Consider the following 25,847-nt stretch of genomic DNA (forward strand, 5'->3'; position numbering starts at 1 on the left):
GAAACCACAAAATATCTCCATACTGCTCGTCCATAGTGATCCAAGTGTCCTGAAGCCCCGACACAAAAAGTTGTTTGGTAAAACATCATATGAACTCTGTTTTTAGCCACATTGTAGCCTGTAGCTCTAACTGCCTCTCACGTGTGTGCGAGACCAGCAAAAGCACATGAACACACATGAAGGCGGTGCCCATGTCTCATGGTCTCGCGCAAGCATGCACACGTGGGTGCGTTGCACAGAGAGGGGCTGCATTAGGTGGAGTTGTGCTGCCACCCACTCTCCCCTTGGATCTCCGCAAGGGATGTGAGGACTCTAAAACTTCACCTGAGCCTCCCTCAGAATACGGGTGAGTAGATAATGGCTGAATTTTCATTTTTGGGTGCACTATCCCTTTAACAAAATTTTCAGAAATATGTTGTGAGACAAACTTTGATTTACAATTATGTTACGTTAGAAAGTCCTTTGCAACATGCAAAGAGATCACTGCAGGAGCTCATATGGACCGGAATGAAAACAATCTGTCTACAAACAAACTTTGCCAAAAAGCTGAAAACGAAAGAGCTTGCATCACCTGCAACCCTGTGCTGATGTTTATATATATTTACTGGAAAAAAAATGTGGAAGGGATACTATGCCCAGTGGAAAAGGAAACATATCAGTCAGTTAGGAAATGTTGTTTCAGATCAGATGAGTCAGTAGATCCGGTAAACAGAGTCTAGTTTCCAAGTCCTGGAGCCCCATCTGGACTATAAATCGGGCGAATAAGTACTTAAAGTAATGCCACTATGTGTATCAGAGCTAATGCCTTTGCTAACCAACATGAATTACTCAGACTGCAGCTGAACCTTGTCTCTACTTTATGTCAAGGAAGCAATCAGATATGATTTCACTCATATTAATGAGTCTCATTAAAGATGTTTTATTGTTTTGCTGTGGTTCTTGTAGTTGTAGATTTGCATTTAAATGATTTATTCTGTTTACTACAGTAGCTTCTCCCTCCATAGCCTACAGAATTCTTTTTTGTCAAATTACTACTGCAACAGGCTGTTTGTAATACACCTGTCCTCACAAGTCCACCACCTAACAGCCTATTAGTCTCTGCACATACTGTATCTGTATACATTTACATGATGGCACTTTTGTTACCTTTTAAAAACATTTATCATTTTTTATAGGCCTAGGTATTGCCTATTTTAACCCTTTAAACCCGGAGCAAATTGGCTTGATTTCTTTCAAAAATGGGAGGAAGGCAATGAGCAACGAAGGAATAAATGACCCCAAAAGATTGCAAGAAATAAGTAAAAAGAGAAAATGAAAAACAAGAAAATTAGATGACCTGGAAAAGGTGCTTAAATTTTATTAAAAAAAACAAATCTGTAACATAATTTTTTAAATGTAATAATAATAATAAATATAGTTTTCCATTAGCTTTTTATTTTTTCCCTATTTTTTTTTTTTTTTTTTAATTCTGAATCTATTATTTTTTGCAATTTCTGTGACATTTTTCACCACTTGCCTTTTTTATGTTTGTGGGAAGGAAAAAAAAACATAATTTGCTCAGCGTTTACTTGCGAAGGTGCCTGAAAGCAGCACAAGGAAAGTGATGTCGTTTGAAAATATATTTAAGTCTGTGTTTCTTGTGTTTATTGGCTTGTACTTCTAGATCTGTTTAATATATTTACATAAATCCTTTTGTGGTAATGTCACATTGACAGGTGATAATAGATCCTGCAGCCCGCCCACCACCTGCAGGGACTACCTCTGCCACACTGAGTGGGTTTGCTCCGCCTAGAGGCAGCTCTTTCAGTCTGGTAGTGGCTGCTGCATGATGCTCATCGAGCAATAAAATGCGCGTCGGACACCAGGGTTTTGGCTGATGAGAAGAGGGCACCTGTCTGAGCTTTCCGAGGATTTCATTTTGCGAACAGACAGGGATTGAGGACAGTTCACACGCGCAAGGCGCAAAATGAGGCGATTTGTTTTAATATATATTTTGCTCGTTGCGGATTTTCACCCAGTCCTCAATTCACCGATTCTTGGATCTAAAAATAATCCCAGACTTGTCATCAAAGGTAAATCCACATGTCACCTCTTCACCGTCACGACTGCAGTGTTTTATATATATTCATGTAAAATCAGTGTGTCGAATAAGATGTCTAGAAAGGTCAGTTACAGCTTTAATCCTGTCTTCAAATCCTGTTTAAGCCTGATAACATCTAGTTCATTTTAGGTAACACAACTTTGAGCTCCAACGTGAGCAACCAGAGACTATCTGCAATGTTAAATGTCAGTGCACAATACAGTCATTGATATGGTTCCGTGTGACCTTCACATCCCTCCGGGTCATATATTAAGTGTGATAACGTGATGCTTCTGTGCTCCTCAGATATACTCAGTGGGGGGTTCAAATACCAAGTCCATCAGAACCACAGTGTGTTCTTCTACCAAGAGGACTCTGAGGAGATGTATGTTGGAGGGACTGATTTTGTCTTGAAACTTGATGCAGATGACTATCATGTTATAGAGGTGGGTGCTTCTTAACTTTTATATTTTGAATTGATAATTTTGTTTATCACCTGCAGTAGGACTGGACTTACATCTTAGATTTGGGATATCATGATATCTTAAGTGTTGTCTTCACCTGGTTTTAAAGGCTGCAATGCAGTAAAGTAATTTAATTTTCTGAACTTACCAAACTGTTCTAGCTGTTCTTTTATTTGCCTTCAGCCACCCACTCATTATATTCCCAATACTAACGATTATTTTTCATAAATTCTCACTGTGAAAGTACCAATAGTCAACCCTACAGTATTGTGACAGTATCAATACCAAGGTTTTTGGTAAAAAAAAATATTGGGATATTTGATTATCTCCATACCGCCCAGCCCTGACCTTCACTACATGCATTTGCCCATTTACTCATCATCTCATGGTTTATTGATGGGCTTCCCACTTTATTTTTTGTGTGGTTCATGACAGTGGCAGTGGAGTTTTGTGATGCAGCTGGGGCCATAATTAGATGCTGTACGGTAGCAGATGGCTATCACAGATCTATTGTTACAGGAGTCTGTCTGGCAGCAGCGCCCGCCAACAGATACATCCTTTCAAAGCCAGCAGCTGCTTATTAACTGCTAATGGTAAACACATGTCACAAGCAGACACTGAGACACTGGTGACAATGGCGTCAACAGAGATTGTTCATAGGTGTGGCCAGATAGGGCCACTGAAAATCTTAGTGTGGCACACCAAAAGCCAAAAAAACTGAATTTCAGGAGTTCAGTTGTGCTGTTGTTGTGAGAGTGAGGGAATCACATACTTATTCTTTGATGTGCGTCGTGTAGCATGGTTTAGTTTGCATTTTTAGTTCCATAAAAATCCTGTTTCTGTGTCGGGTGATTCATTGCTCTGTCGGTACCCAAAGAACACATTTTCATTCAGATATCTTGAGGTGAGACTTCAAGGGACGCCTTTGAAAATGGCCATGCCAGTCGTTCCCTTGCAAATATCTAGCCTAACTTTAGGAGCATTATTTAGCCCCTTTCCTGACAAGCTATGCAGACATGATACCAGCATGGTCCCAATGGATGTCTTGGGTTGTCTATTTTCACAAGATACCAGAAGGTTCACGCTATCTTAAAAGATGAGCGCACCATATCCTCTTAAAGACAGTAATGTCAGCCTCCAATTATACTCATCAGAGGATGCCAGGCATTGTATCAGAAGCCACCAACCAGCCCCTCCTGGTGACACATGAAAATCTCTGTAATATAATAATCCAGAAAAGTCAAATGACTAGACTTGTGTTTATCAGAACACAATAAATAATAAATAATGGACCAATGACTGTTGATCGTTTTCCAAGAAATCAGAGCAAACGTGGCCTCAGTTCTGACCATAAGACAGACATATAGATCTTCATTTCACTAATGGATACTAGTCTGTGGCAGAAGCAGCTGAAACTACTTTAGAAGAAGACAGCATGTTGAGTGGGATATTTTTTTGGCTTAAGCAAACACCTGGGAAAGAAACCTTACAGATGTTTCATGTTTATCTATCATGCAGCTATTCCAAATATGTAACCACCAAAAACACCCTTTTTGAGGCAGAACCTGAAGTGCAACATTCTTTGTTGGTTAATAAATGATAAGGAGATGTGTGAAATGTTCAGTTTCTCTTTATAATATCTCATTTGAAACTGTTTTTAAGTGTAAGCTTTGTTAATTTGTCTTCCAATTGATGTCTCCCTATAGAAATTTTCTCTGAAAACCCCGGGGCAACAGCAGTGCAAAGAGGTTAGTGAGTAGAAAGTAATGATTTGCTCTTTTTAAATAAAAAAAAACTGAATCTGTGTGATGGCGTGGCAGTAACAGTCTCTGTATTTGCAGGGCCAATGCGAAAATGTCATCACAGTGATCGAGAAGTTTCAAGACAGTCTCTTTGTCTGTGGCACAAATGGACACAAACCACAGTGTTGGAAGCTGGTGAGTGTTTGCATACGTCACTTAATATATGTTGCACTACATCTGCACGTCGCATCTGTTTGACCTACCGCAGTTACCGTGGCTGGTTTATTTTACTGGCAACAGCAGGTCGAAGCTGATTAAAGCGTGGAGCGTTTCGATGTAATGGCTGTGGCTCTGATTAAAGTTTAATTAGCACCCTGTCTGTAATTTCAGCAGTGTTGTGTGGCTGATGTTTAGATATTTTTCCATCACAATATTCTGTTTACTGTCTGTGCTTCTTCAGTTTTCTTCGGTGAACAACCAGTCAAATGAAATCGTGGAGAGCTATGAGGGGACGGGCATCTCTCCATTTGTGTACACGCATAACTCCATCTCCCTCACAGTAGGTATGTTAAAGACAGCTTCTTGCACAACCATGCAGTGGCCCATGTTTTTAAAAATGTGACTCAGTGCTGCAGATTATGTAACCGCATCAAGTCATGTGTGATAGCAGAGTTGGCACGAGTGCACTTTCACAGAATTATACTCAATAATTGAGCATCTTTTGCTCATTTTCACATGATGCCTCTTTGTTATTTTTAGAGGGGGATCTATATTCAGCAGCGCCTTTGGATACAGATGGAAGCTCATTACAATTCAGAAGGAAAGCTGGCAGCAGAACGAATGTGTGGATGTATGACAACTGGGTCTCAGGTGGGTAATATCTATTTATAATGTAGGATGAATCATGAAGATGCATCTGATTAGTATCAGTTTGTCTTTAAACTACTCAGTCCTGAACTCATTTTGTTCTCGCCACTCGTCAGTGCACTTTAATTATCTTCTGTTTTGGTCCCACATGCCAAGCCTTCTCATCATATACTGCCTGCTGCTGACACTGCTATGTACTGTAAACGGTGAAGCAGTTTAGTAAACATATCCTCCTCCCTCAGAGCCCACCTTCATCTCTGCGTCCTGGGTGAGGCGGAGAGACGACCCTGACAACGAGAAAATCTACATTTTTTTCCGTGAAAAGAACTCCGATAACAACCCGGAGGCCGATCCCTGGATATCGAGGGTTGCCAGAGTCTGTAAGGTACGCCGGACACTGAAGTAGATTCAGCTTACGTCAGTGAAGCTATCATCTTACTAGGCAAGGCAAGGCAAGTTTATTTATGTAGCACCTTATCACTGAAAGTGCTTTACAGGCAAAAGATTAGAAAAATAAAAAGATAAAAAAACAGATGAACAAAGTAAGATAAATAAAAGCAAAGAGAAGTTTAATAAAAGTACAAGACAATGAGTTGACAATGAGCAAGAGGGTTTGGTTCGAACCCAGGGTGGGGGAGCCCTTCTGTGCAGAGTCTGCATGTTCTACCTGTGTCATCATGGGTTTTCTCCGGGTACTCCGGCTTCCTCCCACAGTTCAGAGACATGCAGGTTAATTGGTGAGTCTAAATTGTCTGTATGAACGTGAGCGTGAATGGTTGTCTGCCTCTGTGTGTCAGCCCTGTGATAGTCTGGCGTCCTGTCTAGGGTGTACCCTGCCTCTCGCCCAATGTCAGCTGGGATAACAGGATAAGCGGTTACGGAAAATGAATGAATGATTAATAAAAAGCCGTAGAAAGGAGAACAGTCTTGAGCTTAGTTTTAAAAATGGCTACAGCTGGGGCATATTTTAGGTCTAAGGGGAACTGAGTCCAGCAGTGGGCAGCCACATTTGGATTTAACTCTGGTCACTTACTGTCAAGTCACTGCAGGTCACTTACTGTCAAGTCATTGCAGGTCTGAGAAATCTAACCGCCTTGTACTCAGAAAACATATCTGGGATATATTTTGGGCCCAGACAGCTGGGTGGCTTACAGACAGTAAGTAGGGCCTTTAAGTCGATTCTGTATTTTCTACTCTCCAACAGTAAATTCCCCAACACCTCTTCTGTCCTGTTTACGCTGTAGTATCGGTGTTAAAACAAGACTTCCTATCCACCACCCCTCCCATACTTCCACCTATTTTGGTCTGATGTGATCAAAGGACCAACATGGCCTTTAGTCCATATTAATGAAGGTCATGTAATATGATCAAAAGCACCAAAAGCCCTTCTAAGTGGATCTTGCGGTTAGATTATTTTATCCAGTTGTTATTCCCAAGGTTGAGAATGAACTTTGAAACTGTGACTGCACATATGAACTGAAACAAATCAACCAAACAGGGCAAAGTCTGCGCTCCACGCTTTCATTAGATTTACAAAGTTTTACGTTAATGAATACATTTCTCCATGATATGCTCACACGTATTATATTCTAACTCTAGTTTCCACTTGAACAAACAGACATTGAATTGTGGGACACTGCAGCAGAGTCTGACGTTAATGTTCTATGAGAGTGTTGGCTGTGCCTCCGTTAGTAACCTGCATTTCCCAGACAAAGGAGATGAAAGGCCACCGTCATTCAAACCAGGTTCATTTGATGCTGACAACTGTGTTTGTTCTGAGAACAATGGTTAAGGTCAGCCACTATTTACGACAGGTTTATAAGTCTGATAAATGATATGCTGAGGCTGGCATCATGGATAAAATGATAACCTTGCAGGAAATTATTATTTACTTGCACTGTGCTTAAAAAAATAGCAAAGGGAGATAGCAGTATTGTTGGCAAGGTAATATCCTGCAGTAACGTGAATACAGTGCCAGGCTTTGACAAAGGCTTACACATATTTAATGCAGGAGTGCAACCATCTGCAGCACGGTGGCTTCATCCCCACAACCTGCACCAGTGAATCGGGCTAACCCAGCTGTTCTTGTGGTGAAATACAATCTTTTGAACACCCCTGACATCAGTGCAAAACAAGACTTGCCCTAAAGGTGGTTAGGTGTTTTGCTTCAGGTATCATGGTCCATGTAATGACACTCCTATCAAGTTTATGAGTTTCAGCTTGCAAGAGAAAAGTGAAAGAGCGTCTTTCTGGTGTCATTTATTTCACAGGTAGATGAAGGTGGATCAAAAAGATTCTTCCAGAACATATGGACATCTTTCCTCAAGGCCCGGCTTGTTTGTGGGTTTCCAGACGAGTCGCTCTATTTTAACCGCCTCCAAGATATATATGTGATGCACGCTGACGACTGGCGCGACACCAGAGTTTATGCCCTTTTCACAAGCAGCTGGTGAGACGCTTTTCCTTCCTATATTATTATAAACACCTACGCAACACCCTGAGCAACATGCTGACAGGGTAACACAGAGTGGTTCTCACTTAAAACTGAAAGCTCAGCATTTTAAAATACTTTGTGCCCATGGAGACAAAACTAACCTTGGCCAGTAGGTTTTGACCTACTCAGTATATCTATGTATCGACTAAATACACCAAGGCGAGTGGGTTGGCCACATGACTTATCTTGTTTGATGACAAAAAAAAGCATCAAAAGACTAAATCCAAACCTGCTCCATTTTCTATATTCTTTTGCGTTGGTCCATTCATAAAGATTAGAGCCATACATAAGATGAGTGTTCATTTTATTCTCTGCTACCTTTTAGTCTGACAGTAGGAGATGCACACATTTGCCTGATTGTGCTTTGTGTGCTTAAAGGGGCTGTGTGCAAAATTCAAAGCACTGATACAGCAGCAAACAAGTATTTCCAATGTAAATATATAGTAATGGCATCCTGAGCAGAAAATGAAGTCATGCTCCCTCTGTATGTTGTAATCCGAGCTTCTCTGTTCTTTGCTGTGGTAGATGGTCGGGATGCACAAGCATTTTAGTGCATGTAAGTTTCCTGTGAGTGAGAAGCATAGCGCACAGCCTCTGGCCACCACGCCCAAGTTAACACCATTAGCTCTGTCAGTACTGCTGCCGTTGTTAGAGCTGTTAGCAATGTTAGCTCCTAAGAGGGGCTCGCTCAGACCCTGAATCACACAGTAGATATGCTCTGTCACATACAGCTTCTTTAACCTTTAGAAATTTGGAGCAACATCACTTTTCTTGTGCTGCTGTCAGAGGCCTTTTGTGAGTATTCAAACCTTTGAACCTGGAGCAAATTGGTGTAATTTCTTCCAAAAACTTTGGGAATAAAGGCAGTGAGTAACTTGGTAAGAAATGTTCCACAAACTGCAAAAAAATAATAGATTTAGATAATTATTTTTAAAAAGGGCTAGGGAAAATATATATATTTGTAATTATCACTATTACATATTTAAAATTATGTTACAGAATTATTAAAATTTTTAAGCTAATTTTTCAGGTCTTTGTTTTTTTTGTTTTTTTTAACTAATTTTCTTGTTTTTCATTTTTTCTTTTTACTAATTTCTTGCTAATTCTTTGTTTCATTTTCTCTTTCCTTGCCTTCTTCCCATGTTTTTGAAAGAAACCAACCCAATTTGCTCAGGTTTCAGATTGTTTACCAAGGTGCTCCGGTAATTAAGTTTTGTACTTCTGTATAGTTGGAGGACTCACGAGACTTATTTAAAAAAGGATGCTCAAAATCAATAGTTATCCTGACTTTTAGTCCTCAGTATGGATCGAGCTGTATGGCTAAGGAAACTGCCCCAGTAGCACTCGACCAAGCCTCTTTAAAACTGGCGGGGCTGTTATGTCTGATTTGGTAATGTAATAATTTGTAAGAGTAATGGAGAGTTTGTCAGATACAAAGTTTGATTGATGAGTTGCATCAATGTTCCGTTTTGGGAGTACCGCACCCCATTTGGCCAGTCCCATAGATGTTACTCAGTTCTCCTTTGCCCTATGCCAAGAAAAATCCAATCATTACATTTTAGATCATCTGCTAACAGACGAACAGAATGATGCAATGGGACATCATAACCCTAACCACTACCACCCATTGTTGAGGCAACAACTAATAAAGAGATAAAAACAGTATTTTTTATGCTAACTTATCTTACTTCTCTTCTAGGAACTCCACTGCAGTGTGCATCTACACAATACAAATGATAGAAGATATATTTGAGAACTCAACTTTCAAGGGCTACGACAATGAGATTCCCAAACCAAGGCCAGGAACGGTAACCATTTGTTTTGTTGCTATGCTGCTCTGCAAAGACAGAATACGTCCTCTGAGGGTTTTATTTTTGATTCCAACCATCTCATGCATCTTGGCATCACTCACATTTATTGTGGGCAGTCCACTGTATATCACATGTCACTGAGTGAGGGTGTAGCTTAAAGAAAAACACAGACATGTTACATAAATGGGTGGAAATGTGGAAAATGTGCGTCTGTATCATTCATCCCAATCAAACGTGGTTCAGTGTTTCCATTTGTTGATTCAAACTGTAGTTTTTTTTAAACATGAAGTCTATTTGAGTTCAGCCCTGTAGTTAGGGAACCAAAGGGGCCCCACAAACATAGATTTTCATAATTTCCTCTCATTGTAGTAAACAGTCTGACTCACTGAGTAATGGTTCCTTAAAGGGGGTGGGCTTGTTGCTATGGCTTGTAAAGAAAACCCTGTGTCTCCAATGTGGTCAGCTTATAGCCAGAAGAAATATTTGTCTGGTTTGTTTTTACACAACTTCAGGTGCCTCCAGTTTTGTATACCTGAGGACGTTGGAATTGCTTAAACTGAGAGTCCTGTAAACATTCAGTTTATGTTCACATTTCCTACAGTATACAAACTACTTTTAAAGGACCTGTGTGTTGATTTAGGGGTGTCTACTGACGGATATGTTTTCATTAGTGTATAACCAACTGAAACTAAGAATTGTGATTTTGTTAGTTTAGAATGAGCCCTTTATATCTACATATGGAGCAGGTCCTCCAGTGGCCCTAGTGCATGCTATCATGCACATATTGTCTCATCACATGATCGGAGACTTGACATTGGATAGAATTAACATACATATGACCTAGCAGTCATCATTTCATATCTGCATATAACAAAAAATCCCAAAGAAATTATTGATTTAATTTAACAATTTTAATTGTATATTTATAGTTATGGAATAAGCATATACTGTTGTTACAGATGCTATTGACTATTGTACAAAAAAAGATAAAATAAACATGACAGAGATGGGTTTGCCTTTTTCAAGGGCATATATAGCAAATGGCACTGTTTTAAATTTATTTAAAGTTCTTGTTTTGGCATATATTCAAGGTGGCAATCACTCATAAGGGCCCATTCTCCACCCAACACATTATTGAAGAGTCCACTCTCTATGGGTCCCCCATCTCACAGGCCCCAGTGAAACCACGCTGCCTGCACTGTCTATATATACGCACCTGGGGTCCTCTACCCTGGAGGTCACCATGTTTCGAGAGTAACCCAGAATGGACATACTAGAGAGGATCTGATACATTTTTACCATAGACTTTGTATAATAACAGATGTAGCTGCTGGTTTGTGGACTCCCATGTTGTCGCGTCGAGTTTGGCATCTCGGGCATCACCATCTTCGTTTTGTGGAGCCAGATGTGATCATGTTTGGAAGAGAGGGTGGAGTTGTGGAGCAGTGCAAAGTGGATCTGACTCATAGAGTGGGGTGACACCATGCTGACAGCCTGTCATTTCAAGTGGCCCCACCCTTAAATATGTGTAGCTTTAGGCCTTAATAACATGTAAGTGAGTGAGTGAATGTTGAAATTGGCCATAGAGATCAAAACTGTTTTTGTACCAGGCTGTAAACATGTTTATTTCTGCTGTTAAGTTAGGCATATTAACACTGGGGTCTATGGGATGTACTCTGTTTTGGAGCCAGCCTCAAGTAGCCATTTGATGAACTGCAGTTTTTGGCACTTATGCATTGGTTTTATTATTCAGCCTCGGAGGTTTGCCACTTTGTTTTTATGTTAGTTGAAAGCCATCTTAGGTTCTACTACATGCTTGGAAGGGGAGCAATATTCATTTGGTTGCAATCTGCAGCCTCACAGCTAAAGTCCTTTAAATTAAAACACTGTTTGTGTCTCTTTATTTTTCAGTGTGTGAAAAACAGCAGGACCCTGCCACTGGCCACTGTCAATATGGTGAAGGATTACCCAGAGATGACTCACTGGGTTCACTCCATACATTATTCCGCTCCATTCTATGTAAGCGGCAACAACTATACCAAGATAGTAGTGGACCGTGTTCTTGCATCAGACCAGCGCATGTATAACATTCTGCTTCTGGCTACTGGTATGTTCTGGTTAGGAACAAATACACTATCCCTGGTCTTCCGTACTTTGTTTAGCAGTGTGTACCTTGTGTTGTTTCTCTTTTGTTTTGGATTGTAATCATGCATTGTTTATAATCTCTGGGAGGGACAATGGGCTAAAAGTACAGCATCACTCCTGTAATAACAATGCTACCAAATGCTAATGGTTCCAACAGATTCTGGAAAGATCCATAAAGTCTTAGAGGCCGGATCAGAACCTTTCATCATCTCTGAAACCCAACTCTCCAGCCGATCCAGCATTCAATCAATGAAGCTTGACTCCAAAAAGGTATTTAAAATACCATTTTCAATCTCATGCATTATAGATTGTGGTGTTGTTCTTACATTAGTGAAATGTGATTTCTCACAATTGAATATTTCAAAGCTGCACTAATCAATATTTTTATATTAAATGGATCAAATGACTGTGCTCTGTGAAAGAGGTCGCTCACAGTAACAGAGCCACAGAAAATTATTACCCATAGCTCTAAAGAATATTTTAGTATCTGTCAGCTCACTGTTTTGGTTTGACGGCCCACAACTTCTCTGTACTGGCTTAGTCTTAACAAACATAACATTAAACAAAGGTAACATTGAAAAAATCGACTCTGTTACAACTCACAAGGTTCACCGACAAAACAACCGTCTTATACTAAACACGTTTTCCAAACAAATATGACATGCTAACGTTATTAGCACAAGCCTATGGCATTTTACATTGTATAAATTAGCCTAGCGACAAGCAGAGATTTCCTCTGCTCATATTAAGCCAGGATAAATCCCGAAGTATAAATTACACACAAGACTTAAAATTATATTTTAGTGGAGGCTTTATTATCTACACAATTTAGTGTTTCTTATCTTTGAAATTGAAGTAAATAAAAGCTTCGTTTCCACTGAGGGAAATGGTTTCAGCTTACAAAAACAGACAGGAAGTCTGCGTCGCCGTGACGTGTAGTTACATTTCTGGGGAGGTGCACGTCGGGCTACGGCGTAGGTACAGCGTCGATTCAATGCAGAAGTACAAATTCCGTCTTACAGCTTTCATCATGCTACCTGCCTAGCACCAAACAGCAGACTAGTGGAGCATTTAGCAGTAGAATAATTTTCCTCATGAGTTGGTGGAGACCAAAACAGAGCTACAAGGAGTGAAATATGGGACTTTTATACATTAGAAACGAAAAACTAAATGTTACTCTTGCTTCATGTCTGCTGGGTGTGCAAATAGCCAATCAAATGCCAGCATGCTCCCCGCAGCAACTTTACATGGTGATAATATGTCAGTGTTGTGTTTACTTGCATTGCACCAAAGATGCCTAAAACCCCTTTGATAATATTAAATTAGAATTATGTTTCTGTTTCCCTTTGTTCAGAAAAAATTGGTGGTGGGTTTTTCGGAGAAAATTTCCATTATGGACCTTCAGAGGTGTGAGGAGATCAAGTCCTGTGATGAATGTGTTCTGGCACGGGATCCGTACTGTGCCTGGACGAAGTCTGGATGCACCTCGACTGTCACGTAAGTGTGGACAGCATTCATACCAAGACTCAGACAACATTCGTTGCATTGTCATAGTGACTCATCTCTCACAAATCTTCATTCACAGTGGGGGCATTCAAAATGTCATTGATGGGAAAAGAAGTGCGTGTCCTTCACCAGTCGGAGGTAACTAATGATGAAACTTCTATTCATACAAACTTCTTAAGAGCTCAAACACTTTTGGTGACATCTCTATTTGATCTTCTTTTTATTCTTGTAGAACAAAGACAAGGAAACCGGACCAGACGAGAGACAGTTTCACCATTACCACTGGATTTGGGAACGACTCTCTCGGTCCCCCTGGGTAACCCTTGCTATCTGACCTGTCCTATAGACTCTTACCATGCTGTCTACACCTGGGAGCACAATGACCAGAGGAGCCCTTGTCTGCAAATGGAGTCCAACTGCCTGCACCTCATTCCTAATGTGGCACAAGAGCACTATGGCAGCTATCGGTGTGTTTCTGAAGAGAAAAACTACACCAAAGTGGTGAGAACGTATCAGGTTGCACAGCAAATAATCCAAGACACAAATGAAAACACTGACCGAAGCAATACCCCTTTCTTAAGAAATGATGCATCAGCTGTCGTGCTGCAGATAGTGTGGATCACTCTTGGACTGGCTGTAACGGTGTTGGGGATGTTCAGATAGGGTGTGCACCAATGACTGTTTCAACTTTACACCCCTTACTCTTTGGAAAGCTTTTCTGTTGGTCCAGCCACATCCTCAGGCCCTTTGTCCTTGCCATTGCTCTCATGCCAGGACGCAGGCAGCATTAAAGGAAATCCACTTTAACACCAATAAGGCCTGCAACAGCAGGAACACTCCCACCGACAACCAAAGGTCTACAGGAACAAGCCAAGTTTCATTTTAGAAGAGAAGCCAGAACAGGAAGAGGTTGGAGTTTTTGAGGGAGAAAGCAGCAGAGGCGGTCAGCAGCTCGAATGATCTGAGGGGCCCCAACAGTGCCTAATGATGATCAGTCAGTGATGTCAGCAATGTTCATAGAGTGAGTACATCTCATTCCTTTGAGATAAGGGAAAAAAGGGGAAGGTGTAGGTTGTAATCTGGAGGAGTTCTTTGTCAAAACAGAGGCACACCTTTAAAACGTTTTGATCATACATGAAAAAGCTTCAGGTCAGAGAACCATAGATAGAACAGTTCACAGTAAGTAGGTGTGGTGTCGGAGAAGTAATGTGAGAACGTGTTGAGGCCAGCTTGGTCTACTAGAGGTCAGAAAAAAAAGTAAAGTTCCTGTGGACATTTCCTCTGTGCCCCGCTCTGGTCCACTGCTGACTGATTATTTGTATCAGGGTGTTTAGGGAAGGGTGGAGGCAGCAAGGGACCCTCACTGAGTTTCCCTGTTTTGTTCAGCGCTCCCACTTGTGTAACAGTCAGTGGGGAGAGAGGCGTTTGGGAAAATGTGCAATGAAAATGTTTTGCTGCAGAGAAGGCAACATCTGACTGCTAAGACCATAAGCACCTTGTTTCATTTTCACACAGATTTTGGCAACAAAACAAAGTAAATATCTTTGCATTTTGCATTTACACACTGAAACATCAATGTTAGCTGCAGTGTGAGCAATAGATAAGTCCCACATTCCACCTGATGTAGAGCAGATTTGAGATGGTTGTTGAAGGTGAGAGTTTCGCACATGTCTGTCATTCAAGTTTTATATGAGCTGCTTTTCTAGTCAGTTATTTATGTTAAAGCAAGACTTTGTTACTGCGTCAAACAGCAGCCGCTTATGCCACAATTAATAATTACAGGATGCTGAAACATAGTGCAACAGCAGCCAATGCTGAGAAAAGTCGGAGAATCTACTTCATCATATCCATCATAGAGCAATAGCTGGCTAAAGTTTGCTAACATGAGCCAACATTTAGCAACCAAAAGCAGCAGATCCTGAGTGTACTTAATGAAGCAGCGGTGTGTTTTATTTGTTACAAGTTCAACGTTTTATTTGTAAAAGGAAGAACTTCTTTCAAAAGTTACATAGTTTTGATTTAAATTGGAAATAGACACTTTTTTTTTTGCTTTAACTTATCATTATGAAGTAAATACTGATTGTATGATGTAATGGCTATTGAATAAATAACACCATCTTCATTTTGACTGGTCACCTATAAGCCACACTTTGACTATGCAACACCACCGTGTACAGTCTCCAGGGAAAATGAAGCTCAACATGACAGCACAAAGGAGGTGTGTCGACCATTGTGCAGCCAAAGCAGGAAGGGAACAGTGCTTTTGTTTTGGTGGGAACCAAAATGCAGCATGTCCTTTGCTCTTTGTAGCTGCTCGCCACCGAGGAAAATGGAATGTAATCAGGTTGTCTTTGCGACATCAAAAATAATACCACTTGAAAATGCCAGGGGAAGAAAAGTTGTAAAGTTGTCCATTTCCACTTTAAACAAGACATTTTCCCTTATAAAAATGTTTAAAAACTACTAAGCTATATATTTATTATGTTAATAGTATTTTTGGTACAATCTTTTGTGTTTCATACTGGAGATTTTTATATTTGCAATATGTGTCATTATTTAAAAAACAGTATATTTTTTCATAATGATAACGTCAAAATGCTACCCGAAGAATGTATGTGATTATTATTGATTTCCTGCTTGATAGAATAAAAAAGAATGGAAAATCTGTAACATTGTTCACAAGGAGTCACGTCTCTCTTCAATCCACTCATAAGGGCTTTCAAGAAAGTAGTTTATTCGTCCTCAGTAGGTCACGGCTTCATTAGACGTGGCACTCAGTGAACCACGTGCAGCCGTATCAGAGTAAGGCAACAACTAAGGATCTTTATCTTAATCAGTCTTATTCCTGGATCTCAAGTCTCAACCCTGCCAATGACGAGTGAGTACATCTTGTTGACGCAAGCAGAAGAAACACCGTATCTCTCTGGAAATCATCTGGAGGGAAATCCTTGTCAGATTTTCAGTAACTGATGTTTGAAAGCTTCGTTAGAAGTCTCACCCTGTTTATATTTCTGTCCTTTCAGATCTTAGATGAATATTCATATTACACAACCACATGGCAAAGTCAAATCTGATTTCCACTGAACACTTTTAAACTTCTGCCACTGGACAGAAATAAACTTCTCTCGTATTTAGTTTTACTGAGTTTAGAACTAGAGGTGTGGACTCGAGTCACTTGACTTGGAATAGAGTCAGAGACCTGACAACTTTAGACTTGACTTGACAAAATCAAAATAACCTTGTAACTGGATTTGGGCTTTAACACCAATGACTCGTGACTTAACTTGGACTTGAGCCCTTTGACTTGAAAATGCCTGATACCTTCCCCCAAGTCAAAAAAAATTAAAGTATTTTAATTAAAAAATGTGCCATGAATCAATTGATATCCCTTCATTCCCTGAATCGACTATCATTAATGCTATTAAATCCCAGCAAGTCAGCACTTAATTCCCCAAATCCGCTTTGTTTGAGCCGGACACCTCCCATTTCATGTTGTATATATCGTGAAGTCATTGTTGTGTTGAAAGAAATCTATTCCTAAACTGAGGGTATGGTCACACACAAGAGAGCCAACACGGCTAAATGACTGGGCTCCTTTATTTTGGTTCTTACCAGAAGACATTTAACAAGTGACAAGGAAGTCACAAGGAAGGTTTTGCACTCAAGTCCAAAGTCAAGTCCCAATTCTTAAACTTTTAGGTCTGAATCCTAAAGTAGACATTCTTCACAGATGATGTTAAATTGACAAAAATCATGAATGCGTTTTAAGATCTGTATTTAATTGTATGTGTATTTGTAGTTTTGCATGTGTACAAAAGTATCTTTGCTATAATTTTGTTCGTTCTTCATAGTTCTCTGCTGCAATTTGATCGGATGCTCTCGGTTTGGTTCAAACAAAGTGAATCGGGTGGTGAATGTGAATGGGACTTGCTGGGAATTAAATGCATTAATGATAGTTGATTCAGGAAATGAAGGGGAATAAATTGATTATCATCTGTTGGTACAATTACATTACATTTAGTGAAGAGTATATTTTACTATATAATGACGAAAACTCTGTCTGTCTGTGTGTCTGCTCTACATTTTTCTCCTCGTCAATCCATGTGAAATTTGGCACAGTGGTAGAGGGTCATGGGAGGATGCGAATGAAGCAATATTACATCAATTGGCCAAAGGGGGCGCTATAGCAACCGATTGAAATTGCAAACTTTGAATGGGCATATCTCATACCCCGTATGAGACATGAAACTTTGCACAGAGATGCCTCTCCTCACTGAGAAACAAATTTGCCTCAAGAACCCATAACTTCCGCTTATATAGATTTTCAGCCATTTTGAATTTTTTGAAAAGTACTTAAACTCGATCTCTTGTGACCGATCTGCATGAAACTGATAAGTGAACATAATCTAGGGACCAATATCTAAAGTTCCCTCTTGGCAAAAGTTGGAAAACTTAGTAAAACTGAGCTTCTATAAGGCAATGAATATTGTGGAGGGCGTGGCTCATCACATAAAGGTGTATAACATCTCAAGGGTTTCACCGATCACCACGCAACTTTGTAGGCATATGACCACACATAATCTGAGGGGCCCTCTGCATTATTGACCCCATCAAACAAAACGGGGGCGCTAGAGAGCTAATTTCTTATCTAGGCCTAACCGCCATATCGATTTTTACTAAACTTGGTAGATATGTAGAACAGGACGCCTCAAGGTGACTGGAGAAATTTAACTCTAATTGGTATGACTAAGTCATGGTATGGTATGCTGTACATAATCACGGAAACTGTCAGTGTGTCATTCTGTCAGTCAGTCATTCTGTCTGTCCCACGTTTTTCTACTCACTGACGTGGTCAGTCTATGTGAAACTGCACATAGGCATTGAGGATTGGCATAGGTAGAAGGTGACAAAGCGACCAATGGGTATGGACTAGTTATGTCTACTTTAAGATTCAAACCTTAATATTCAGGATTTGGGACTTGGGACTTAAGTGCAAGAACTTCCTTGAGACTTCCTTGTAACTTGTAAAACACCAACCTGGTCCCACTTCTTGTAAGAACCAAAATGAAGGAGCCCAGTCATCTAGGCGTGTTGACTCTCTTGTGTGTGACCAAACCCTGCTGTTACTATGTTGGGATGTCATCCTCAGTTCAGGAATATATTTCTTTCAACACAACAGTGACTTCACATGATATATATATATGACATGAAATGTGTTGTCCAGCTCCACCAAGACCACAAATTGTGTCAGCTGTTTTTATATGAGGTTACAACACAGACTTTTGACAGCTGTGAACTGTTGTTTTGTTTCCGGTGTGTGACACAGCATGATTACAGATGACCCACCCGCTGTACATGTGTGTCACTGTCAGGTCACTTTAATGGAGATCATGGTGTCTGGCTTAAGCAGATAACATGACACCCGACCCGACAGCTCAGTGCCTCCTGTGGTTAAGTGACTGTCTGACCTGTAGACTGCTGAGAAGGTTAGTCATAGTTCGGTGGAGATGTAAAATATGTTTTCATGGATCTGTGGTTAATGTAATTTGCCTGTGGTGTCTGCATGACTCATTGTTTGAACCACCTTGTTTAATTCATTCCAGACCCTCTGTGCTCGAGCTGCTGACAATATATTTGACTTCACACTGTATACTGTAGCAACACATCACTGAATTTTCTGCCAGCCTCCTGTAAGAGGTTCTTTGAGTATCAACATCTCTTAGCTGATCTCTCTTAGCATCTCTGAGTCTAGATGGCGCCGCACTGCAGTCTAAACTGAGATACAGTGACCGTGAGCCTCTGCTGTGCTCTGATATGAGACCACGTAGACCTTGGTTCCCAGAGGACTTGGGCCACAATTTACAGCTCCCTGTCTTCCTCTTCTTCCTCTTCGACAGGAAAGCCTCTTGGAAGTCTGCTAGTGTTAAGTAATTCGTGGAACAAATACAAACAAATATAAACTTATCTCAATCTGTGTGATTTGTAGATCTAAATTCTCAACATTCCCAAAAATATTAATATGTGTAAGTGTAAATATAGATTTGTTATATGAGAATTATGTCTGTAGTTGCGATATTTCGCCAACAGGGGTCGCTGTTGACCGACTGTCAAACCCAACACTGTCTTAACCTAAACTGGACCTAAACTTAACTTAACCAGGTCTAAACTTAACCCTGAAACAAAGAATCAGAATCAGAAATACTTTATTGATTCCTGAAGGGAAATTGTGACTTGTTACAGAAAGAATAGAGAATTATAAGAAGTAAATATAAAGCAATACAATAAAATAATAGAAATGAAAATGTACATTAAAATAAAAACTAAAAAAACAGAATGTGCGTTATGCCACAGTGTTTAGCACTAGAACTTAAGATATTAAAATATTAAAAACAAAATATAAATTGTCACTGTGCTGAGGCTGTAAGTGTGAAATTTAACTGCAATAGGCTATATACATCAATAGAATAAACAAGAATAAAAGTAAACATAAATATGTACAGTTATGAGCATGATAAAGCTGTGTCCTGAACATTTTTGCACAGGTGAATAATTTCACCCAATAGATAATTATGAATTATTAATGCAGAAGGTGAATAAAGTCTGGATCCCTTATTTAGATAAGTGCTGTACAAATGCAATTATCATTATTATAAGTTATTATGGATGACAATGAGAGCACCCATGGAACTGAGTATATGGGAATGTTTTCTGTTTCAGGACTGAGAACACTGCAATAGAATAACGCTCATTTGGGTATAAAGAAAAAAGCAAACAAATGTTCTGTGGGTCCATAAAATGAGGATCTCATTCATTGTCTATGGAGCTGCTCCAGACTTTATTCTCTATGACAGAGGTGACAGAGGTCATTTCAGTTCAGGAGCCACATACAGCCCATTTTGATCTCAAGTGGGCCAGACCACTGGAACCACTGCATAATAACCTATAAATATCAACCCCTTCAAATGTTTCTTTCATTCTGAAAATGTTCATCCATTTACCAAATGAAGAAGAAAGACAATGTGTGTGCAAATTCAACAGTTTCATTACATGTGACGTTTTTCACAATTTTCCACTGAAGTGGAGGCTGTTGAAGAAGCAGGTTGAGTTGTCCCCTGCCCTACAGTCTGAGGTTTTGTCAGTGCCGCAGCAGCAGGGTTCCACTAATACTGTTTTAAGACAGAAGTCTGATACAGATTCTTTTATTCTGAATCCGCTGGTTGACAATATTTTCCACAATGTTCAATATCTTTAAATAGCCTATGACTAGAAAGTATTTATTCTTATTTCAGAGAGCTGTATTCTGGTCAGTGCAGAAAAGCCTCTGAGGCAGCATTTCACGTTAAGTATCTGCTCACTGTTTGAATTACTCCTGAAACCTCTCAGCTTCCATATGTGCATCAACATTAGGTGTTTTAAATCATCTCATGGGTTGGATTGGACCCTTTGGCCTGCCGGTTCTGGCCCCAAGGCAGCCCTGCCCTAGGACATCACAAGTTTGAGACTCACTTCTCTGGTTTCTGGCTTTGAGAGATAGTAGCTCATGTTCACGTGCATTAATTGAACTTTCTTAACCCCTGTAAATAACATATTGGAATTCTTAATTTAGGTGGTGTTCCCCTTTAAGAACCTCTTTTGCTTGTAGTGAGTCAAAAATATGAACTATATGAAAATTAAGCACCAAAACCATGTCAAAAGGAACCATGTCGTATACTGTTTTCATGGTGAATATTGTACATTTAGCTCTGTTATGGCCAAGTGGTGTGTTGAAGTGACACAGCGTTCATACTGCAACACACCACACGATGGCAGTGTTTGAGCAGGAAACAAGTCTCCTCAGATACTAACCCTAATCCATATGACTCAAACATTTAAGGAACAATTATGTAAAATAATAATCATTTAAGAATGACTGGCTTAAAGTCACAAATAAAACAAAACAGCGGATTAGTCACAAAAAAATACAGACAATGTTTGCAATTCAAAATATTTCCGGTTAATAAGATTAACTAATTTGTGATTTACCTTAAAGCTGTTTTGATTAGCTTTATATGCCACTTCCGGTTGCAACACAATAAAGTTTTTAAATCATTTTCAATGCTTTGAGGATGAAATGTCATCAAATGATGTGATGATTTTCTCCTCTGAATTCAGCTTCTTGCCAGTCTCATTGTTTGTTTTGTGTCTTTATTATATTAAAGATACATTCTTACAGTGCAGCACTGCTGGGATTTCTATTTGTAGTCTGCTACACGCAGCACATCTAAACTTAAAACCTGTCAGTGCGTTTGGAAACTCCAGTCTGAGTCCTATAATTAAAGACAATAGGCTGCAGTCAAAGCGAATGAGGTCAAAGATTAGTCTCGGGTCGGGGTAATAAATTAAACATCCAATCCTAAATTATGAATTTTCTTTGAGGGTGGAGGACCCGGAGCTTCTGTATCTTTAATAGTGAGGAGAGATGGGAGAGGCTGCGCGCTCACGGCTCCTTTTCTCGCTCCGCGGCGTCGGGGACGCGCAGTGGATCCCACACTCGCCGGAGAGGAAAAAAGCGCCGTCGGACCGCAACAGCGACTCACCGGGAAAAATGATCCCTCCACCGCCCTTCATCTACGCTGTCTGCGAAAGTCATGTGAAAGGATCCGCGATATATGAGGACTCGAGTTTTTTCGACCATTAAACTTGTTTCAGAGGATTGTAAACTCCGGGAAGTGATTAATAACGCACGGGAATTGAAGTTAACATTGGACAGGTAAGACGATTCAGTAGTTAATGGGGCTGTAAATGCAGGTAAAAGATTATATAAGAAGCATCCAGATCTGAGCTAAGGTGTAAAACATCACCCTGTGAGTCAATCGCAACTCTGATGAATCACAAGGGCATCTGCTCATGAGTGCAAAAGCAATACCTCTATGTAAACTGATAATGGGGATATTGCAATTTAACTCTTGCTGGAAGTAAAGTATTTGTAATCAAGTGCAAAAATAAAAGGTTTCATTATCCTAAATAGCGCCTGTTTGTCCGCACTGGATTGCGGAAACGCGCTCAGAGCAGGAGACCATCTGACCCTGAAATTGCTGCACAATCTGACACACTGTATATGTGCATATATGCTTTTATAACGTGCACTGATGTCCAAAACTTTCAACAAATCTATGTTGTTTTTGTGCATTGGTTAAAGTGAGACAAAAAGAAAACTTTGCATGGGATGCTTTAAATCAGATTGCCTGACTGCAGCAGTATTCATCTGAGGTTGTTGTTGTTATCACTTCCAGTTTGTAATGCAATTTTGAGCTGCATCAAACAGCAGATGCCCCTTTAAAAAGCATAACCAACTCAGTATATCTGAGTAGATGTGAGATGCAAAAGCTTTTACTGTGAATTTCCGCTGGTGTAATGGACATAATGGATGCTGTGTGGATGTCTTATAAAGATCTGACCTTCGGCTAATGTCTGGTAATTGATGTTTGCAGGTGCAGAAAATGGCGAGACGGCTCCTGCAGCTCCTTGCCTTGTGGACTACTGTGGTCGGCATTGTGCAGTGTTGTCCAGAGCTCTGCAGCTGCCAGGACAAATTTGCCCAAAAGTTTGCCGACTGTGCTTACAAAGACCTGCTGGTTGTACCCATGGGTCTCCCCTCCAATGTTACCACCGTGAGCCTTTCTGCCAATAAGATCAAATTACTGAAGAGTAAAAGCTTCGTCAATATCACCCAAGTCACCTCTCTCTGGCTGGCCCACAATGAGATAGTCACCATAGAGACAGACACCTTGGCCCCCCTGATCCAGCTCCGCAACCTGGACATCAGCTACAACAAAATTGTGAACTTTCCATGGGAGGACCTGCACAACCTCACAGCTCTGCAGCTTCTGAAAATGAACAATAATGAGATGGTGAATCTTCCAAAGGATGCCTTCTCCACGCTCAAAGACCTGAGGTCCCTGCGCATCAACAACAACAAGTTCACCACCATTGTGCAGGGTACCTTCAGTGCTCTCTCCTCCATGTCCCACCTTCAGATTTTTAGCAACCCCTTCTCATGCTCCTGCAGCCTGGAGTGGCTCAGGGATTGGATCACGACAACTAAGATTTCTGTCCCCGAGCCAAAGTTAATTTCATGTGAGACTCCTGAGCACCTGAAGGGCACAATGGTTACAGCGATCCCCAAACTGGACTGTAACGCCCCTACTGTCACAATAACCTACCAGCCGGACATTGAGAGCACGGAGCTGTATGAGGGCTCCATGGTCATCTTGAATTGTGAGACAAAAGGGGACCCAACACCACAGGTCAGCTGGGAGGTGACTGTAGGAAATCAGAATTACCTGTTCCCCTTGCCCTTTACTGGAGAGATAAATGATGTGCCAATTAATGATAAAACAACCAACAATCGATTCCTTGTCTTTAGAAACGGCTCTCTCATCATCCCTCAGATGAGTAAAAAGGAAGATGGAAATTACAGCTGCTCTGCGGTGAATGATTTAGGTAAGCAGGAGAGCAGTGTTAAACTGGCTATGGCAGCCATCCAAAAACATGGCAGCGAGTCAAAGCCCGATTCTACAGTAGACAGGATCCGTCCGTCTGTTAAAAAGCCTGCGGACCCCAAGATCTCCAAAACCAGTCTCAATGACTTGACCAAGCCTGATGAAAAGATAAAAGGCGGTCCTGGGGGTCCATCAGGCAAAGGTTTTAACACGGAGCAGGTCGGTGGTGCTTCAAAGGACCCCACCTTTGCGAGCAAGTGTGGCGTGAGGGACAGCAGTGAGTACATCTCCAACCACGCCTTCAACCTGAGCTTGGATGACCTGAAGCAGTACACTTTTGATTTTGGTGTTATTGCGTTAGAAGTGTCCGAGACGGAGGCCAAAGTGCAGCTGAATCCGCTGCAGCTTCACAGCACCAAATCTAACCTTCACCTGAGTCACACTGAAAACCAGGAGACAGTGAACAAAGACGCCTTTGGTCTGTACCAGTCCTCATCCAGTAAAGCCACCCTGGACATGCTCTACCTCTGTATAAATACAGGTAACGGACACTCAATGGTTCAGTGGTCCAATATAGAGGAGGGGGTTAATGCATACCGCTTCCATGGTTTACAGCCCGGCACCAATTACACACTTTGTCTCACCTATGGGGGGCAGGACTGCCAAGTCCAAGTCGTCTTCACAACTAGGAAGAAGATCCCCTCCCTGCTTATCATCGTGGTTGTCAGTATCTTCCTCCTGGGCCTGGCCACTGTGCCCTTGCTGGGGGCCACCTGCTGCCACTTGTTATACAAATACCAAGGCAAGACCTACAAGCTGATCATGAAGGCTCAGAATCCGGATCAGATGGAGAAACAAATGACTGGAGATTTTGATCCCAGGGCGTCTTTTGTGGAGTCAGAGAAAACCTTTAACCCCAGCGAGTTGGGCGAGGGGGAGGGAGAGGCCGAGGGAGAGGATGGAGACGGAGAAGGGGAGGCTGATGGGAGCGTGGTGACAGAGTCCATCCCGGGATCCTCATCCAAAACCAACCAGGAGGAGTTTGAAGTGGGCTCGGAGTACAGTGACAGATTACCGCTGGGTGCAGAGGCAGTCAACATCTCGGAGGAGATCAACGGCAACTACAAGCAGCCAAGCCGCTGAGCTCCGCGGATGTCTGCGAGCACACTGTAAAATATTTTACTTTAAAGTAGCCTACATTCAAGCAGGTAACTCACCCACTATTACTTCACGTGAACAACGATGGCCTCTCATACAAAAAAAGGTGGATCTTTAATTTATGTTTTACCTCAGAAAGTACTCCGTCAATCACTCGAGATTGTGAATTGATTCATGTGACATTTGTTGTCTACTGTAAGGTTAAAATAAGCAACATGAGTTTACAATGCAAGCACACAGGTTTCTACAGTTTTATAAGACCACAAAACTGACAAAGAAGCAGCAAAATGTTCCCTTTCTGCAGGACAGACACAGATGGGCACGGGGCGTAAATTGCGCAAACGGAGCTCGCCGCGCAACTGAAAACGATATTAAAAATGTAAGAGATCACAAAACACAAGCAAAAAAAAGTGCCATATGTTTTAAAGCCATTTAAAATAAACCTACATCAGGGACCGATTGCACTTCTGATCAGTGTGCGTCTGCGTCAGGATGAGGATGCGTCCATCTCCTCAGGTGTCGCAGATTTGGATATTTAATTCAAGATGCTGATTTTGATTCCGGTGCTGACCTGCCCGCTGTCCTGTGAGTCCGAAAGGGACATTTAACCTTCAGCTGTGTTGTGCTTAACGGGAAACCCCAGGTTATTTACCAACAAAATGTTGTTTAACGTAATGTAAGGCTTTAAAAAAAATGTGCGACTTTAACCTCTTAATCAACGGGTGCTTGCTATATTCTTCGCTTTTTACAATGAACGTGTCCATGGCATGTCACACGTATTTCCTTGTGTGGTTTTTCTTAGTGTAGTCTAGAGGACTTTAGATGTTACTGTCAACCTGTGATGTAAAGCCACGTGAATTTAAAATTATTCTCTCTTTTTTTAACGACGGTAAGTTTCTATGAAGCCTCGACAAAAAGGGCGCACTGACTGTCTTGTAATTGGATGCATATAGTGAGTTTTTGTGAACTGTTGTAAAACGAAACGAAAAACAAAAGCCGTGACCTTTCCAGATTTTTTGATATCATTTTATGTAAGTGGAATTAATAAAACATGAAACATATATGCAGACTTCTTTCTGGATTTGTCTTTGACTTTGCA

General features: G+C 40.9%; 2 protein-coding genes across 2 annotated transcripts; both read left to right on the plus strand.

Annotated features, from left to right (window-relative positions):
• Nucleotides 1-1,811: 1,811 nt before the first annotated feature.
• On the plus strand, nucleotides 1,812-14,549 carry sema7a (semaphorin 7A). The gene is made up of 14 exons (XM_050074161.1): nucleotides 1,812-2,072; nucleotides 2,387-2,526; nucleotides 4,251-4,292; nucleotides 4,386-4,481; nucleotides 4,747-4,849; nucleotides 5,046-5,156; nucleotides 5,396-5,538; nucleotides 7,424-7,602; nucleotides 9,347-9,455; nucleotides 11,370-11,565; nucleotides 11,761-11,873; nucleotides 12,958-13,100; nucleotides 13,189-13,247; nucleotides 13,342-14,549. Exons 1-14 carry the CDS (start codon nucleotides 1,967-1,969, stop codon nucleotides 13,770-13,772), a joined length of 1,971 nt encoding a protein of 656 aa, XP_049930118.1. The 5' UTR covers nucleotides 1,812-1,966; the 3' UTR covers nucleotides 13,773-14,549.
• A 7,013-nt stretch (nucleotides 14,550-21,562) lies between these two features.
• On the plus strand, nucleotides 21,563-25,814 carry islr2 (immunoglobulin superfamily containing leucine-rich repeat 2). The gene is made up of 2 exons (XM_050074159.1): nucleotides 21,563-21,858; nucleotides 22,580-25,814. The coding sequence occupies exon 2, from the start codon at nucleotides 22,589-22,591 to the stop codon at nucleotides 24,731-24,733; it is 2,145 nt and encodes a 714-aa protein (XP_049930116.1). The 5' UTR covers nucleotides 21,563-21,858; nucleotides 22,580-22,588; the 3' UTR covers nucleotides 24,734-25,814.
• The last annotated feature ends 33 nt before the right edge of the window (nucleotides 25,815-25,847 follow it).

This window comes from Epinephelus moara, chromosome 20 (genome assembly GCF_006386435.1).
Source record: "Epinephelus moara isolate mb chromosome 20, YSFRI_EMoa_1.0, whole genome shotgun sequence".
NCBI classification, from domain to species: Eukaryota; Metazoa; Chordata; class Actinopteri; order Perciformes; family Serranidae; genus Epinephelus; species Epinephelus moara.